This window comes from Coptis chinensis, chromosome 5 (assembly GCF_015680905.1).
Source record: "Coptis chinensis isolate HL-2020 chromosome 5, ASM1568090v1, whole genome shotgun sequence".
Lineage (NCBI taxonomy): Eukaryota > Viridiplantae > Streptophyta > Magnoliopsida > Ranunculales > Ranunculaceae > Coptis > Coptis chinensis.
In genome coordinates, this window is record NC_141460.1 from 46,217,031 (window position 1) to 46,233,234 (window position 16,204).

Below are 16,204 nucleotides of genomic sequence, written 5' to 3' on the forward strand. Positions count from 1 at the left end.
TCCAAAGGAAAGAAATTTGGGCATATGATTATCAGGGAACGTGTTGTTGAAATAATCTCGAGCAAAGCTCTCGATCATGCTAACCTCTCCATCCATGTATCTAATCGGGTAATCGTGGTCTTTCTTTTAAAAACATTGACTTCAAATGTTAAAGATGGCCAAAAGACATGGACATTGAACCATCGCGCAATTAATGAGCGATTGGCGCTGCCGTGAAAGGACGCCTAAGATGATCGGACAGAGTCGTTAATCCACTTCTCGATCAAGGATGACAAAATCAGCCGGATAGTAGAAATCCTGAATTTTTACCAAAGACATTTTCGACCACACCCTTAGGATACTTAATAGACCGATCAGCTAATTGCAACGCCATTTTAGTGGGTGGCATCTCGCCTAGACCTATTTGTCTATACAAATAAAACGGGAGTAAGTTAACACTAGCCCCCGTGTCTAATACCGCAGTCGTCGATAAGAATCTCCTAAGGTGCATTGTATGAGGATCTACCTGTGGTCCTTGTAATTTAACAATTCCATTATGTTCGATAGAGTTGGGAATTGTTCCGCTAAAAAGCGCTTTTTGGTATATTTGTCTTAATGCCTAGTAGTACATAATTCCTTAAGAAACTTAGCATGGTGTGGTAGCTTTTAATAGCTTCGAGGAAGGGAAGGTTTATAGTTAGATTCTTGAAAACGCCCCTAATCTCCTCATAATTAGTATCCCTAGTTAACACGGCTAATTTTGTGGAAACGGTGGTTTCGGCCTATATTTAGCAATGGTATCACCGGATGTTTAACCGCGGCTTTCTGCTTCTTAGGTTGTGTTGTAACCGGTACCTCTACAAAGGGTAGGCTCTTCAGTTCTATTTCGTATCTAGTAAAATAGCAGGTGTAGGGGCACCGGTGGGTACCTATAGGCATAGTTACTTTGTTATCAACCACTCGCCAAAACGGAGAGTGGTGATGGCCTTTAGCTCACCTACATTTTCATATTCATTAATAGTATTATTGGTTACCTCAAAGGTCAGATTTGTTGTTTCGTGTATTTCATGACCTGAAACACACCTTTGGGTTGGGCTTTATCTTGAGCCAACCGGTTGGGTTAAATTATTAACGGATTGTAGAAAGCCGTTGGTTAGATTGAGCCATGGTTTGGAAAAGTTTTTGGCTCACTTGTATGAAGGTGTCAAGACGATCTAGTTGTGTGGGTGTAGTAGTCACGGTGGTGTGGACCGAACTATTTCAATGAATTATTTATGGGTGGATTTTGATAGTTATTATTTACCTAACTATACTTCTATTAGCATTATAATTATTATAACTACCTTGACTTTGTGCTTGACCTTGTCGAGGTTGCACTTGGTTGTTATAATTATTAAAATTACCCCTCGACCCCGCCCTTGTCGTGGTGGAGCTTGGTTAAAACTTTGTGTTGGCCTAACATATTGATTATTGTACCGAGGTGTGACGGTTGGTTATTTCTCCAACCGGTTGGGATTTTGTCTCCAAGGGGCGCTCGGTTCACTATTAATGGAACAAGCCTGTTCATAGGCTATAGGACGATGGAAGTCGAGATGCCTCGTGGCTCCAAATGAAACTACATGGATTTGAATTTACATTCATGACGAGGATAGGCTTTTATTGAACCGAAATGGCCTCTACCTTTTAGTGAGTGATTCGATTAGAGTTTTAAGCTCGGGATCATGTTTAATTTCAAACATACCGGTGGCCTTTAATCAGTATTAGAAGAACTAGCGGAGCGGTGGATATCGTCACTACCCCCAGCTTGTTATTTCGCTTTTAGTTTGATCCTCTAAAATTTATAAGCCTCCGGGGCTCCTTTGCTTAAGAAACTACCCCCATTCATTATGTCTAGGACTTCTTTATGGTGGTGTGTAGAAGTCCTTTGAAAAAGGCACGAACTAATGTGTCTTTCGCTAAGTTATGATGTGGACACTCTATAAGGAGATCGGTGAAACGATTCCAAGCCTCTCAAAATGATTCATGAGGATTTTGTCGAAAACAAATGAATCTTGGAAAGCATCTCATCCGTCTTTAGGGGGGTAAAAATGTTCCATAAACAACAACAAGTTTAGCCCACGAAGTCCACGTAATTAGGCTTTGGGCGCTTTAACCAAGACGCCGCCTTTATCGGCTAAGGTGAAAGGGAATACCCTTAGTTTAATTTGTTCCGCACTCAACCGTAGGATGGTGGAATGTTGTAAGGACTTGTTCAATCCTACGCGATGTTGATAAGGTTTTTCATGGTCTAATCCATGAAAAATAGGTAATAAATTAAAATATTTGGGGATTCGGAAATCCCCACCGGGTCCGCTAGAACGATGAAAGATTTGGGGCTATCGCCGCGATAGCGCTGGTCGTGCTCGTGTTCCAAGAACTTAGGGCGGTCGCTACGGTATGGGGCTGGTCGCTACTGTTCCGTGCTATAGCGCTTAGGTGCGCCCTTATAGGCGCCGATCGCCGCTTCGTAATTTTTGTCGAATTTTTCAACGATGAAACGGAAAACAACAAGATGAATCAAACAAGGGTGGGTGGGTGAAATGGGACTTTCGAGAAAAGTACTTACACTACTAAAACAATGCTAATGTAAAACTAAGATGGCAAATGGCCATTTGATAAAACATAAAATTGAATAGTTTACCTACTTAAATGAACGATGAAACTCAAAACGTAAGTAAACTAAAACTATCTTATGTGCCTATATGTTTATCAAAGTTTCTACTCTCAATCCTATGAGATATAGTGGAGTAGAAAGTGATTCGCTCCACTCCTAGTCCTTCCGCATGTTAATGTTCTCTTTGTATAAGTACTCTTAATTCTAAAGTCTAATGAGAGATTTTTAAGTGGCAACTAGACTACGATGCAACTACCCACAAGATGCAACTAGTCGATTATCGTAACAACTATGGGAATGCTACGCTGATTCTATGATAAGGAGTTAGAGGGGATTGATTCCACCTTAACTCGACTTAATCCTACTATCCATTTAATCGTCAGAATCCGAATTGAACTGCTTCGCAGAACAATATGGTTACTCCTAATCCCTAATTACACATGGCATTCCTACCAATTCATAACTAGCATGTGAAGACTTAAACCCATTCTCATGGTGAACTAATTGTTTCTAGAGTGGAAAGGAATTTACGATGACTCTACGATAATCGGAATCAAGCTTTCATAAAGGCTTCTCAACCCCCTCTAATGGAGGTTTAGCCGAGAATCATTACGCAATCATTTTCGATTAAATTAAAACTAAACATAATATAAATAATTGAAATTTACTAATCTAATTTAAACAATAATTAAAATCTAATTAATAACTAAGAATTGAATAACAAGTAATAAATGAAATCAGATCTAACACAAATGTAACTGATAAGAATCGAAATTGACAAAAATAACTATTCTTATTTATCTAATCAATCAAGAACAATGATTCAAAGACTTAATCTAAAATAAGAATTGAAAATAGAACTTAAACTTAATTACTCTACTGAAAACTAGATCTAGAATTCTATATAGTTTTAGGTCTATCTAGCTACCTTAACTATCTACCCTATCTACCCTATCTACCATTAACAAAGAGCTAAGCTTTGGTTTTTATACTTTCAGATCCAAAAATCGTGTATGGGCTTGGAGCCACATTTTGGGCCAGAGAATCAGGCCCAAAACCCAATTCTTTCAGTCCAAAAAGGCCTCTTTAGCTGCAGTTGGCTTCAACAGACTTTTCATCCACTTCTGCTCCTCTGATTGGATCAGGGCTTAGACCGTTGGAAAGCTCTTTCCGATCCGGTAATTTTGACATAAGGTAGGCCCCATTCGGAGGTCTGAGTCCAAAGATACTGACGCCTTCGAAGTTTCTGGACTTGTGTGTTTCAAGCTTCCCACGTCGACTTTTCAGCTTTTGACCGGGCTTTAGAAAGGCTTTGTGTTCTTTAAACTTGGCCTTTAATCACGGAACTCCTTAGTAACCGACCTTTGCTCCTTTATCTCGCTAAAGTGGCACATTTCTGCACATAATGGACTTTGAAGCCCGAAATGCATAAAACACGAATCGGTTTAACTCTTAATTATTACTCACATAATTGGTCTAATAGTATGACTGTTACAGGGTTAAAACTACAATTTTGGGCTCTTATCACGTACCTACAATTTTGGACTTAGAACCATGAAGTATATCTTTAGGTTTTCATTCAATACAAGTTGGAACATATTATTAAAGTTGCATCTACTCTCATTATTTTTATGTTGTTTTTTGTTTTGTTTTTTAGAGGGGTTAGGATGTTAGGTGCTTATGGCGTGCACTACCACACCATTTCTCTTGCGTTTTTCCAACTTCTCACATCCTTACTATAACAAGTGTTACTTAAAATCTTGAATTAATATTTAATAATGTTTTCATAGTTATTTTGGGATATGCTAACATTTATATCCGTTAGAAAAGGAAACAAATATGCATAATAAATTGGAAAATAAAAAAATATCACGACCGGGCAAATTTGGTAATGCGGTCACATTTCCCCCTTCTTTTTTCTTATTTTTTTCGGATCACTTATTTTTTCGGCTAACACTTACAAAAGGAATTATCTCGCCTCTTTTTTCATACGGCAGGAAACAAAAAAAAAAACTCTCTGAAGAACCCTAGCTTCTCTACGCCCATCTTCTCCAATTTCTCTGACGAACCAGGTCAATCTCTTCGTAGATTATCAATTAAAAAAGGTTACTTTTTTGCTGACTCTCTCTCTCTTCTTGGTTGTTTGTAAACATGTTTGATTGATTGTATGTTAATCTATTCATAGAATCCTCAATTTGTTGTTGTCTGTGATTTGTAAGTGGGAGTAGTGCATACTAGTTTTCTTTATGCCTTCCATCATGTGGTCATGATTTACAATAAATATATTCTTCCATTATGTGATCATGTTCTCTACTCAGTTTTATCTGGACCTTGTCTTTGAGTAAGTCTTATGTAAACATTTAGTAGCTATTAATTTGCAATCTGGTTTCATAAAATAGGGTGATTTTGCTTTAATAGGGTGATTTTTAAACTTTAGGGGTAGTAGAGTAATTTAACCAAAAAAACAGGAAAAACATGCAAAAAACCAAAAAAACTAGGGTTGTAGTAGCCGTAAGTCCTAGCACACCATCTGGAAGTGCTGGGAATATCTCTTCTGATGAATCTGATATTGAAGTGGATAACTTTGAGAGTGATATGAGAGCCAAATATGGTGAGGGATCTGTTGAAAAGTATAGGAGAAAATTGATGGTGGAGTTTGAGTCTATGAAAACCCAAAGAGACCAGGAAGAGTTGCTGGAACTTAAGAGTTATAAGCCAACAAAAGAGTCTTTACTCAGAGAGGCTCAAGGGTTAGTGGATGCGGTTAAAGCATTTGAGGACTCAAGTGATGAGACTTCACCAGTTAGACATGAAGAAGAAACGGAATGGAAACAAGGTCCGAGGGAGTCGAGGGAAGATGGAGACTTTAATTATAAGTGAGTAGAAACCGAGGTGTGTGAAGATATAACTAAATTTGTTGAAATGGGCGGATCAAGAACCACCGAACAAAGCCAATGCTTTGGAAGATGGAGTTGTAGATCCTAAAAAATCGCAATCACTATCTGAGATTGCAAAGAAGCCATCAGATGACAAAGATAATGGGAGTTCAAGCAAAGGACAGGATGACAAAGAGACAAAAGTGGTAGAATGTGAAACAGAGGTAGAGAAAGGAGGAAGCTTTGAACCCAAGCAAGGTGAGTCTGATACAAATAATCCATTCGAGGCTTCATTCATCGAATGAAAAAAACAAAACGTAACAATGGTGGTCTCAAAGCTAAGAGGGTTGAGATACAGCAGCCAAAGGGGTTGGGGTTGAAAAGCCAGGAACCAAAAGCTGCTGTGATGAAGGATGCAGAGCTGGTGGATACAACTAAAGAGGGCCAAACACCTACAGTAAAATCCACATGGGCTGATGTACTAGGGAGATCAAATGTGGGAAAGAAGAATCTCAAGTTTGTATCACCGACCATTGTTAATGGAAAACCCATTCTGCACGTAGAGTCGAGAAACTTCACCCACTTGCACAAGAAATATGAGATGCTAGTGGTGGGCAGTTTTGTAGGGAAGAGACCAAACTTTGCTTATGTCAGGGAGATTGTCAATAGAACTTGGAGGCTAAAGAATGGATTCACAATGCTGCCATATGGTGAAACTATGTTTACTTTTAAATTTGAAAGTGAAGAGGATAGACTGAAGGTTTTGGACATTGGGTCCTTTCACATAGCTAGCAAGCTAGTGATCATCAGGCCATGGAAGTTGTTTATGGAGGATGACGATACAGCACTGAAGACAATGCCTATTTGGGTGGTGATGAAAAAATACCCAATGGAGTTATGGGATGAAGAGGATTCAGTCAGGTGGGAAGTACTATCGGGATTCCACTGTTTACTGACAAGCCAACTGAGGAACGAAACAGAACAAGTTTTGCGAGGGTTTGTATTGAGATCAAGGCAGATTGTGATTACCCGGGGAATTACCCGTAGTGATTGATAGAAGGAGAGCAATAAGAATAGAGTTTGAGTATAACTGAAACCTCCTTGTTGCACCCAATGGAAGATTTTTGGTCATACACCGAAAGTAATTTGTATGAAGGCGTAACAAAAGAAAAGGGAAAACTCAAGTCAAAATTGAAGTTTGGATAAAAAAAGAGAAAGTTGAGGAAGTAGAGAGAGGAAAACAAGAACTACAAAATTTGGGGCAAGAACTGGAAGTGCAAGAGGTGCACAATGTGGAAGAGAAAGGGGAGTGGCAAGTGCCGAAAAAAAATCACAGATGCAAAGGCCAAAATGAGAGGACTGAAACCTCTGACCGCAAAGGAATGGAGTCAGACAAAAGAGATATACTGATAGGAACTAACATTAGTGGGAATGAAGGAAATGGGAAGAATACAGCAGAATCAAAGGATACTGGGAAGAGTAAGGCTCGAGGAATAGAGGATGCAATACCAGATAAAGGGAAACCAGGAACATCAAAAGAAGGGAATCGTTTTAATGCCCTAATCACGCTCAACTCCTCTCAATGATGGTACATTTAGGGTGTTGGAACATGCGAGGTTCAACAAGAAGTTCAAACAAGTGGAGGTTAGAGAACTGATACGGAAACATGATATTGGCATGATGGGGCCAATTGAAACAAGGGTAAAAGAGAAGAAAAAAGACTATGTCATGAGGAATTGTTGTCAAGGGTGGAATATGGAACACAACTATGAGCATAATGAACTAGGGAGGATCTGGGTGTGCTGGAATCCGAAAGTGTGCAATGCGACAGTTTTAAACAGGGAAGAACAGAGTATCACTTTAGAGGTGAATACTGTAACAAATAAAAATTTTATTGTTACATTTGTATATGCTAGTACTGATATGGTGGCGAGAAGAGAGCTGTGGAGGAGCATATTGGATCAATCCATCACTATCCATAAACCGTGGGTAGTTTTGGGGGATTTTAATTCAGTTTTAGGACCGCTCGAGAAAGTTGGAGGGAGTAGACCGCCAAACTTTACGGAGTTTCTGAATTGTGTAATGTCAGCTGCATTAGTGGATATGAGGTTTAAAGGGAACCTGTTTACATGGAATAATCGGCAAGAAAATCGGATTAGCTGCAAGCTGGATAGAGTGCTGTGTAACTCAGATTGGATTGGGGAGTGTAGTGACATGGAGACAGAGTTTATGAACCCAGGGGCTACGTCTGATCACAGCTCAATGATAGTCTATTCCATCGTCCAGAAAAACTTCAAGAAGAGGGCATTCAAATTCTTTAATTTTTGGACGGCGGAAGACGAAGTTTATGGAGATAGTTCAAAGGGCGCGGCAAATCGTGGTTGGAACCGATGTTTAGATTCATGAAGCGGCTGAAACTTACGGGGCAAAGACTAATTGAGTGGAATAAGGCCAAAATAGGGGATGTGACAGAGAGAGTTGAGGAAACAAAGAAAGAAGTCGAGTGGGTACAGATAGAACTACAGAGAGCACCGCTCAACAGAGAACTGATAAGGAAGGAGAGAAGTGTCATAACTAGCCATGTCCAAGCAGCTAAGGCAGAGGAGGAGTGTTACAGGTAGAAATCGAGAGATCAATCTATCTCGTTAGGGGATAGCAACACTACATACTTCTTTAAATCGGTACAGGCAAGAAAGAGTGTTAATAAGATAACATGTCTAATTAACTCAGATGGGGCCATTATAGAGGATGTGAATGTGATCGGAGAGAAATGTGTAGAGTTTTACAAAGAACTCTATAGTCCACAACAGATGGAGGAGATCGATTTTGCAGTGTTTGATGGGCTGCCACCAAAAATACAGCTCAGCCAGGAACAGAAAGAGGCGTTAGAGGTGGAGGTGACTAGGGATGAGATAGTGGAAGCATTATCTAAAATAGAGAGTGACAAGGCGTCGGGAAAGGATGGGTTCTCATCATTGTTTTTCAAGAGTACATGGAGAATAATTGGAGATGATTTTACAAAAGCAGTACAAAACTTCTTCAGGTCAGGTATGATGCTTGGTGAAGTCAATGCTACCTGTATTACTTTAATCCCAAAGATAACTAATCCCACATCTTTGGGGGACTATAGACCTATAGCATGTTGTAGTGTCATGTATAAATGCATTACTAAAGTAATAACTGCTAGGATGAAGAGTTTTATATCTATGATGGTAGCACCTAATCAGTCGGCTTTTATTCCGGGGAGAAGTATACAAGACAATATTCTGCTGTCACATGAACTACTGCATAACTACCACAGAGATAACCCCCCAGCTAGATGTGCTGTAAAGATAGATTTGAGAAAGGCTTATGATTTAGTAAGATGGGAGGCGGTAGTGTTTGCACTGCAAAGAATAGGAGTACCGGGAAAATTTATTCAGTGGGTGAAATCATGTGTTCAGGCACCGGATTATTCTATTATGATCAATGGGGCGCCATATGGATACTTTAATGGGAGAAGAGGGATTAGGCAAGGAGACCCCATGTCGCCATATCTGTTCGTGCTTGTGATGGATTTATTTTCAGAGATTATGATGGATTCAGTGAGAAATGGTAACTTCAAACTCCATTATATATGCAAGGACCCTATTATAACTCATTTAGCTTTTGCGGATGATTTAATTGCATTTATGTATGGAGATATTGGTATTGCAATATGCTTGAAAGAGAATTTATTAATATTCAAGAAGTGTACAGGGTTGGAGGTTAACATGAACAAAAGCCAGCTATTCTGTACTGGAATGGAATCTAGTGTTGTTACAGAAGTACAAGAAAGACTACAGGTTCAAGAAGGCATTCTCACCGGCAAAAATATCTAGGACTACCACTTATTACAACAAGACTATATTCCGCAGATCGCGGTTCGCTTGATTAGCGTGGTTGACGATAGGGTACAAAGATGGAAATGATGCTTTCTCTCGTATGTCGAAAGAGTTCAACTCATTAAGTCAGTTCTGAACAGCTTGAGTGTGTACTAGTTCTCGTCCTTTATCATTCTGTAGAAAACAATTGAGGAGCTAAACAGAATTTGCCGGAACTTCCTCTGGAATGGAACTGATTGCTTATTGTCACATGCCCTGATAGGATGGGAGGAGATATGCTATCCATATAATGAAGGAGGGTTGGCGATACGTGATATGACGAAAGCAAATCAGGTTGCGAACATGAAGCACATTTGGAACATTGTGAGCAGCAAAGACAACTTGTGGGTTAAATGGGTGCAGAGGAATCTTATAAGGGGAAGGAACTTCTGGGAAATCAAGATACCACAGACCGTTCTTGAGCCGAGAAACATAATCCGGGCCGCGAAAGGATGCGGGAACTTAGCATTGCACCCCGATAGGGCAATGGAACCGATACTAGGTTCGGCCGGACCCCGCACCCACCGAATACTAACTGATTTGTTCCCACAAGCAACGCGCAGATAGGTCCGATTGTAACATGGAGTCAATAGCTCGCCTCTCGATTGAAAATGGCCAATGGAGAGTACCAAATCACATCGGGACTCATCTCTCGGCATTATATCGATAAAGGTTGTGTGAGGTGCGATATCGTGGGAGAGAAAAAGTCGATTTGGGCACCGCCATATACTCTGGGGAGTACACACAGAGAGAGACATATGAGAGTGTCCGCAACATCAAAATCCCAGTGAATTGGCATAATATCATTTGGTTTACTAACCGTATTCCGAGACATTCATTTATTGTGTGGATGGCGCCGAAGGAAGGGATGAAAACACTCCACGAAAATGAAGGAAAGGAAAGTGGTGAGAGATGATTTGTGTGTTCTGTGCTGGCGAGAATCTGAAACAGAGAGCCATCTCTTCTATGAGTGTTGTTATGGCCAATATGTGTGGGCAGAGTTGCTGAGGCATGGTGGCTATGCACGAACAAGGGCAGCAAGCTGGCAAGAGGAGGTAACATGGGTTGTTACAGAGAGCAGAGGTAAGGGAGGATACCAAGATGCACTGCTACTCCTCTTCACTGGGTTTTATTATTGGCTCTGGAAGGAGAGGAATGGGAGAATCTTTAATAACAAATATCAGATAGCTGCTACTGTAGTTAAGATGGTTGCAAAAGATGTGCGAACCAAGTTAATATCGCTACATTTGAAGATGGACAGAGGGCCTGAGATGCAGAGATTTATGGAGCTGTGGAACATGGGAGTGGAAGAAAACAGAAGAAAGAATGTTAAGTGTATATGGCAGAGAGTGCCAATTGGTATTCAAAACTTGAATAATCGATGGACGGGACAAAAATAATGAGGCGGGGTGGGCTGCTGCTATTAGAAATGAAGATGGTTTAGTTGTAGCTGCTGCGCAAGGGAAGTCGGACTATGACAGTATCGACCTCATAGAATTGCAAGGCTTGGAACAAGGGCTCAGACTAGCCAAGGCCCACAACATCCGGCGAATAAGGGCCCAAACAGATTCTAAATGTGTGGTAGCTTTTGTTCAGAAAAAAGTCTATCCATGGGAAGCGCATTTTTTGATGGCTAACATTAGAATATTTTAGAGAGACCAATAGACTAGCAGATGCACTAGCTGCTAATATACCTGCAGTCAGTTGTATTAAGTTGATTCCTAGTTCCTTTGCAGAGGATGTTAAAAAAATAATATTTGAGGATGCTGCAGGAAAGGAATATGTGAGAGAATGTAACTGGAACTAGATCACACTTTAGTTTAATTTTATTATCAATAATATAGAGGTAAGGGACCTCTCAAAAACCCTGCTTTCCAAACAAAAAAAAAATGGTTTCATAAGCACTGCAGAAGTTTCTGTTATTCTTCCAAATGTTCAGTTTGTATGGGACTGACTTAATTTCGTCCTTCAGTATAAGACCATAGATTAGGTATTGGTATTTGTTATATAAGACCATAGATGGTAATTAATAGAACAGAGGGGATAGCCAAGAAAGTGAATTGTCCTTTCTCTTGGGGAGTTTGAAGGCTCTTCATTGGTTTATTTGTACCTGATTTTTATGAAGACCCTTAGTGAATAGGTTGGCTGTCTGATGATCTGATCAGCAGATGGAACAAACTGAACTCAGTGAGTGCCATAAACAATAACTTTGAAGAGAGGAATCAAGGCTGCATTGAAGAGGAGGCGGCAACTGTTTGAGAAGGTTCTTTGGCATCTTGAGAAAAAGCGAACCCTTGGAGTAGAACTTAGTGCTCTTGATCCATCATAAGATTTAAAGTGAATGCGATAATTTTGTTCTTCTCTTGTGACACATATAAAGACATAAAGAAAGACATGTATGGCAATATAAAATCAACATGTGATAATAATACTAGCTAATTATGGGAAGACAACTCATGGTTCTACTGTTTCTATTTGCTGTTTTGAGCATTTATGCTCCTTAATGCATTTTTTATTAATTATTTTCTACCTCTTCTATCTGTAATCTTTGTATTTGGTACTTTGGTAGGACACCTCATCCTACTGTTGATGTGTATATTAATAAAATTGATTTACCTATCCAAAAAAAATAAAAAATAGTAATAATAATTGAAAATTGAAAATGAAAATTGATTTACCAGAAGATGAAGCACAAGGGTGAAAGAGAGGAAAAAGAGGATGAAAATGATCATTCGTCTTTGCAGAGACCTAGTATTTATAGCCACAAAATTTGGTGGGGAATTTCCGTCAGGGTCATCATGTAGGGTACACTGTACACGTGACGTTTGAATGCGATATTTTCTGGCTTGAATATTTCAAACGGATTGTGTCGTATCTCATTGTCCTTACAATGTTGAAAGATGTGGCTTCCATGTTAGGAGTAATAGGGGTCTTAACCATTATACTTGAACTGTCCTGCGTTGCTGGAAAGTGATTTCTTAGCGTGCCGAAAGTCCCCAGTTTAGGCAGTTGGCTTAGAGAAACAACTGTAAGATAGAATTTCTTTTAGTTAGTGATTCCGTAATTTTTTTTTATTATTATTCATTGAGAAAGAGAGATGTGTTAGTGGAGTTGTGGATACAATTTTCTGAAAATGTTGGTGTATGACACTTATCCATTGTGTATCTGCTTTTTCTCATTGGTGTTAATCTATTCATAGCATCCTCAATTTGTTGTTGTCTCTGATTTGTAAGTGGGAGTAGTGCATACTAGGCAGTTGGCTTAGAAAAACAACTGTAAGATAGAATTTTCTGAAAATGTTGGTGTATGACACTTATCCATTGTGTAGCTATTTTTTCTCATATTTGATATGTTTCTTTTTTGAAGAGTTGATTGATTTTCTCAAAAGTTTCACTTGTTGCTGCTAAGTCTAATTTTGAGGTAAAATATTAATCTTTATTGGTTTAATAGATGTGGTTATAAAAGTTGCTTCTTTGTTGGTTATGTACATAGCTCCAGGATTACATACTACTTGAAATGCGATAATTAGTTGTTGAGGACATAAGAATATAACTAGGCTAGACATTTTCTTTTAGGTTGGGGCATATTTAATTTCATTAGTTGCCTTGCACTAGAATAAATCAAATCAATAGGTAGTGCTAAAGTAGCATCTGTACTCACAAATACAATTTCCTAGTGGCTCTTTCATTCTGAAAAAATATGGGCGCATGGCATATATTCATAGTATTTGTTAGTTTTGAGTTGTAGATATGATGGAAATTATATGTTGCATTAAGCGACGAGCTATACACCTGCAAAATTTAGTGTTCGTTGCCCTTATGGATTGAAAACAATGTTACCTGCATTTGAATCTTATGATGCCGTTTGTTTCTTGCTTTTTGGTTGTACTTGGATAGCTAGTTGTCTGTTATTTATGCTGATCATTATTTCCCTTGGTGTCTAAATATAGTATAGAATGTCTGAACCAATAAACAAAGAATGGATGAGTGAAAAGGAAAGAGGCGCACAATCTATTCTATGGGAGTCGAGGTTTTTCTTAAATTTGCAAAGTGGAAGTTGGGTGGGAAGAAGTGTCCTTGCCCGTGCAAGAAGTGTCGAAATAGGTATTGGTTGACTTATAAAGATGTTGAGCACCATTTAGTCTCAAACGGTATAGAGAAGTCCTATTGTGTATGGACTTTACATGGTGAGGACTTATCTAACATTGTCGTTCATCCTCCAATGGTTGCAAATATTGGAGAAACAACCATTGGTGATGTTGCTATTGAGATGGAAGGCACCGAGGAAGAAACTATTGGGGAGGTCGGGATTGGGATGGGAAAGTTTGTTGACTCTTCTTTTGGATTGCATGAAAGAGTTGTGGGTGATGGCAGTCTGGGACCGGAGTTTGATGAGCCTTATGTTCCTGAACTAGACTTAGGAAAGAGGTATTATGAATATAAGAAAAAGGCAACTGAAAAATTGTATCCTGCATGTGAGGGTCCCGAGACAACTCTCTCTGCACTTGTAGAACTTCACAATGTAAAGAAGCAATTTGGTTGGTCTGGAACTGGTATGACAGTACTCTTATCCTTGTTGAGGCGATGGTTGCCTAAAGGTAACACACTCGGAGAAGTATCCAAGAATGAAGGAGATGTTGAAAGACTTAGGGATGAAGGCTACGTTCATTCATGCATGCGAGAACAACTGTATCTTATATTGGAAGACAGAGAAAGATTTGACAGAATGTCCTAAGTGCAAAGCTCCAAGATATAAAGTTAAGGAGGGGGGTAAAGGGAAGAAGAATTCCAAGGAGCCTAACAAAGTACTGAGACATTTTCCTTTAATTCCAAGACTTAAGCGGTTGTATAGTATACCGTGGATAGCACATGAGATGACATGGCATGCACGAGCAGAGACTTCCGTGGCTTATATGCTTCATCCAATTGATTCGGGTCAGTGGAAAATTTGTAAAGAAAAGTGGCCAGACTTTGCTAATGAGCAGCGCAATGTTTGGCTTGCAATTGTAACTGATGGGTTTAATCCGCGTGGCATTCAGTCTACTAGTTATAGCTGTTGGCCTGTCATCACTGTGCCTTACAATCTCCCCCCTTCCATGTGCATGAAATCAGAGTTTCAGATGTTGTCTTTGCTTATACCGGGTCCCAAGGCACCAAAAGGAGACATTGATGTTTTTCTTGAACCTTTGTATGACGAGTTGAAAGAGTTGTGGGAAGGAGTGCCAGCTTATGGCATGAACAAAAAAGAAGACTTCACTTTGAAAGCTATACTAATGTGGGGGATCCATGATTTGCCCGCATATGGAAACTTAGCGGGCTGCGTAACACATGGTTACAAAGCTTGTCATATTTGCGGTGACAACACTTCTTCCATATATTTGAAGTCTAGCAGGAAGAATGTATACCTTGATTACCGTATATTCCTTAATGGTAATCATCCGTTCAGGAGCGGTAAGTACTTGGGACTAGTGGGTAGCAAGAAAGAGGAGCATAGAACTCCTCCACAACGATTAAATGGTGATGCACTTTTGCAAACGTTGAGTTATGTGAAGTATAAACCTGGTAAAAAGCGGAAGAGAGGCGGTCAAAATGTGGCTAACGACAATGAGGGTAATGAAGTTACATTGGCATGGTACAAAAAGTCCATATTGGTTTTCCTTGTTTACTGGATTCATCATAAAGTTCGTCATGTTATTGATGTGATGCACATTGAAAAGAATGTTGCAGAGCACATACTCGATACGATCCTTAGTAAGAAAGACAAATCAAAGGATAATCGACCGTGCACGAGAGGATATGAGGGAACTTGGCATACACCAAATCAGTGGATGCAAATTGACCCTGCAAGTGGGAAACAAGTTAAACCTACAAAGACCGCTTCATTCTAGATAAAACGGAGAAGATGAATTTTCTTAAAACTTTAAAAATTTGAAGCTCCCATCGGGTTTTCATCTAATCTGAGTAACATCGTCGGTCTTGATCCACCTTGTTTGTTTCAGAATGAAATCACATGATTATCATGTGATTATACAATATCTTTTGCCCGTTCTACTTCAACATGCTTTTCCATCTCATCCTGATTTGCGGAGAGCTCTTCACCAAATAAGCTTATTTTTTAACATATTGTGTTCGAAAGTTGTAATTCGAAAAGAAATCCAAGATGCCAAATACATGGTTGCAGAGGCATTGTGCGGGTTGGAAAAATACTTTCCACCATCATTTTTTGATATTAGCATCCACCTTGTTGTGCATCTAGCTGACGAGGCATTGATGTGTGGACCAGCTAGAGATCGTTGGATGTATCCATTTGAGAGGTAAATTATGCTTCTTTCAATCCCCATTGTTTTTGTCTCGGTTTTAAATAAAATTAATAAATGCATTCATGGGTTATCGCTTAAATAGGTCGATAAAGGAGTGCAAAGATATACCTAGTAACAAACGATTTGTTGAAGGATCGATTGCAGAGTCGTATCTTGTCTCTGAGTCTGTTAAGTATACAATGGAGTACATTCCAAATCCACGGCGCAAAAATCAAAAAAGCACTACTGGTGAAGTGTTTCTAGATGAAAATGATGAATATATTGATGAAGGGCCTGTGTTTGAAGGTAAAGATGTGATTTTGTCATCGGAGCAAGTTGTACAAATCCGTAGATGGCTACTTTTTCAGTTGGAAGTCGATGGACTTGACGATCATTACAGGTGTCAGTTCTTCACATGTGTCTATTTCTGATAAGAGCCCAAAACTGTAGTTTTAACCCCTTAACAATCATACTTTTAGACCAATTATGTGAATAA

The 16,204-nt window shown here is 39.3% G+C and overlaps 1 protein-coding gene and 1 pseudogene across 1 annotated transcript; both read left to right on the top strand.

The window, feature by feature from the left end:
* Positions 1-1,936: 1,936 nt before the first annotated feature.
* LOC147497676 (small nucleolar RNA R71) lies at positions 1,937-2,031 on the top strand (annotated as a pseudogene).
* Positions 2,032-13,427: 11,396 nt separating this feature from the next.
* LOC147497677 (uncharacterized) lies at positions 13,428-15,297 on the top strand. Its single transcript, XM_086562969.1, is given in 2 exon segments — positions 13,428-14,017; positions 14,019-15,297. Coding segments are annotated over 2 exon segments (1,869 nt in total).
* Positions 15,298-16,204: the final 907 nt, after the last annotated feature.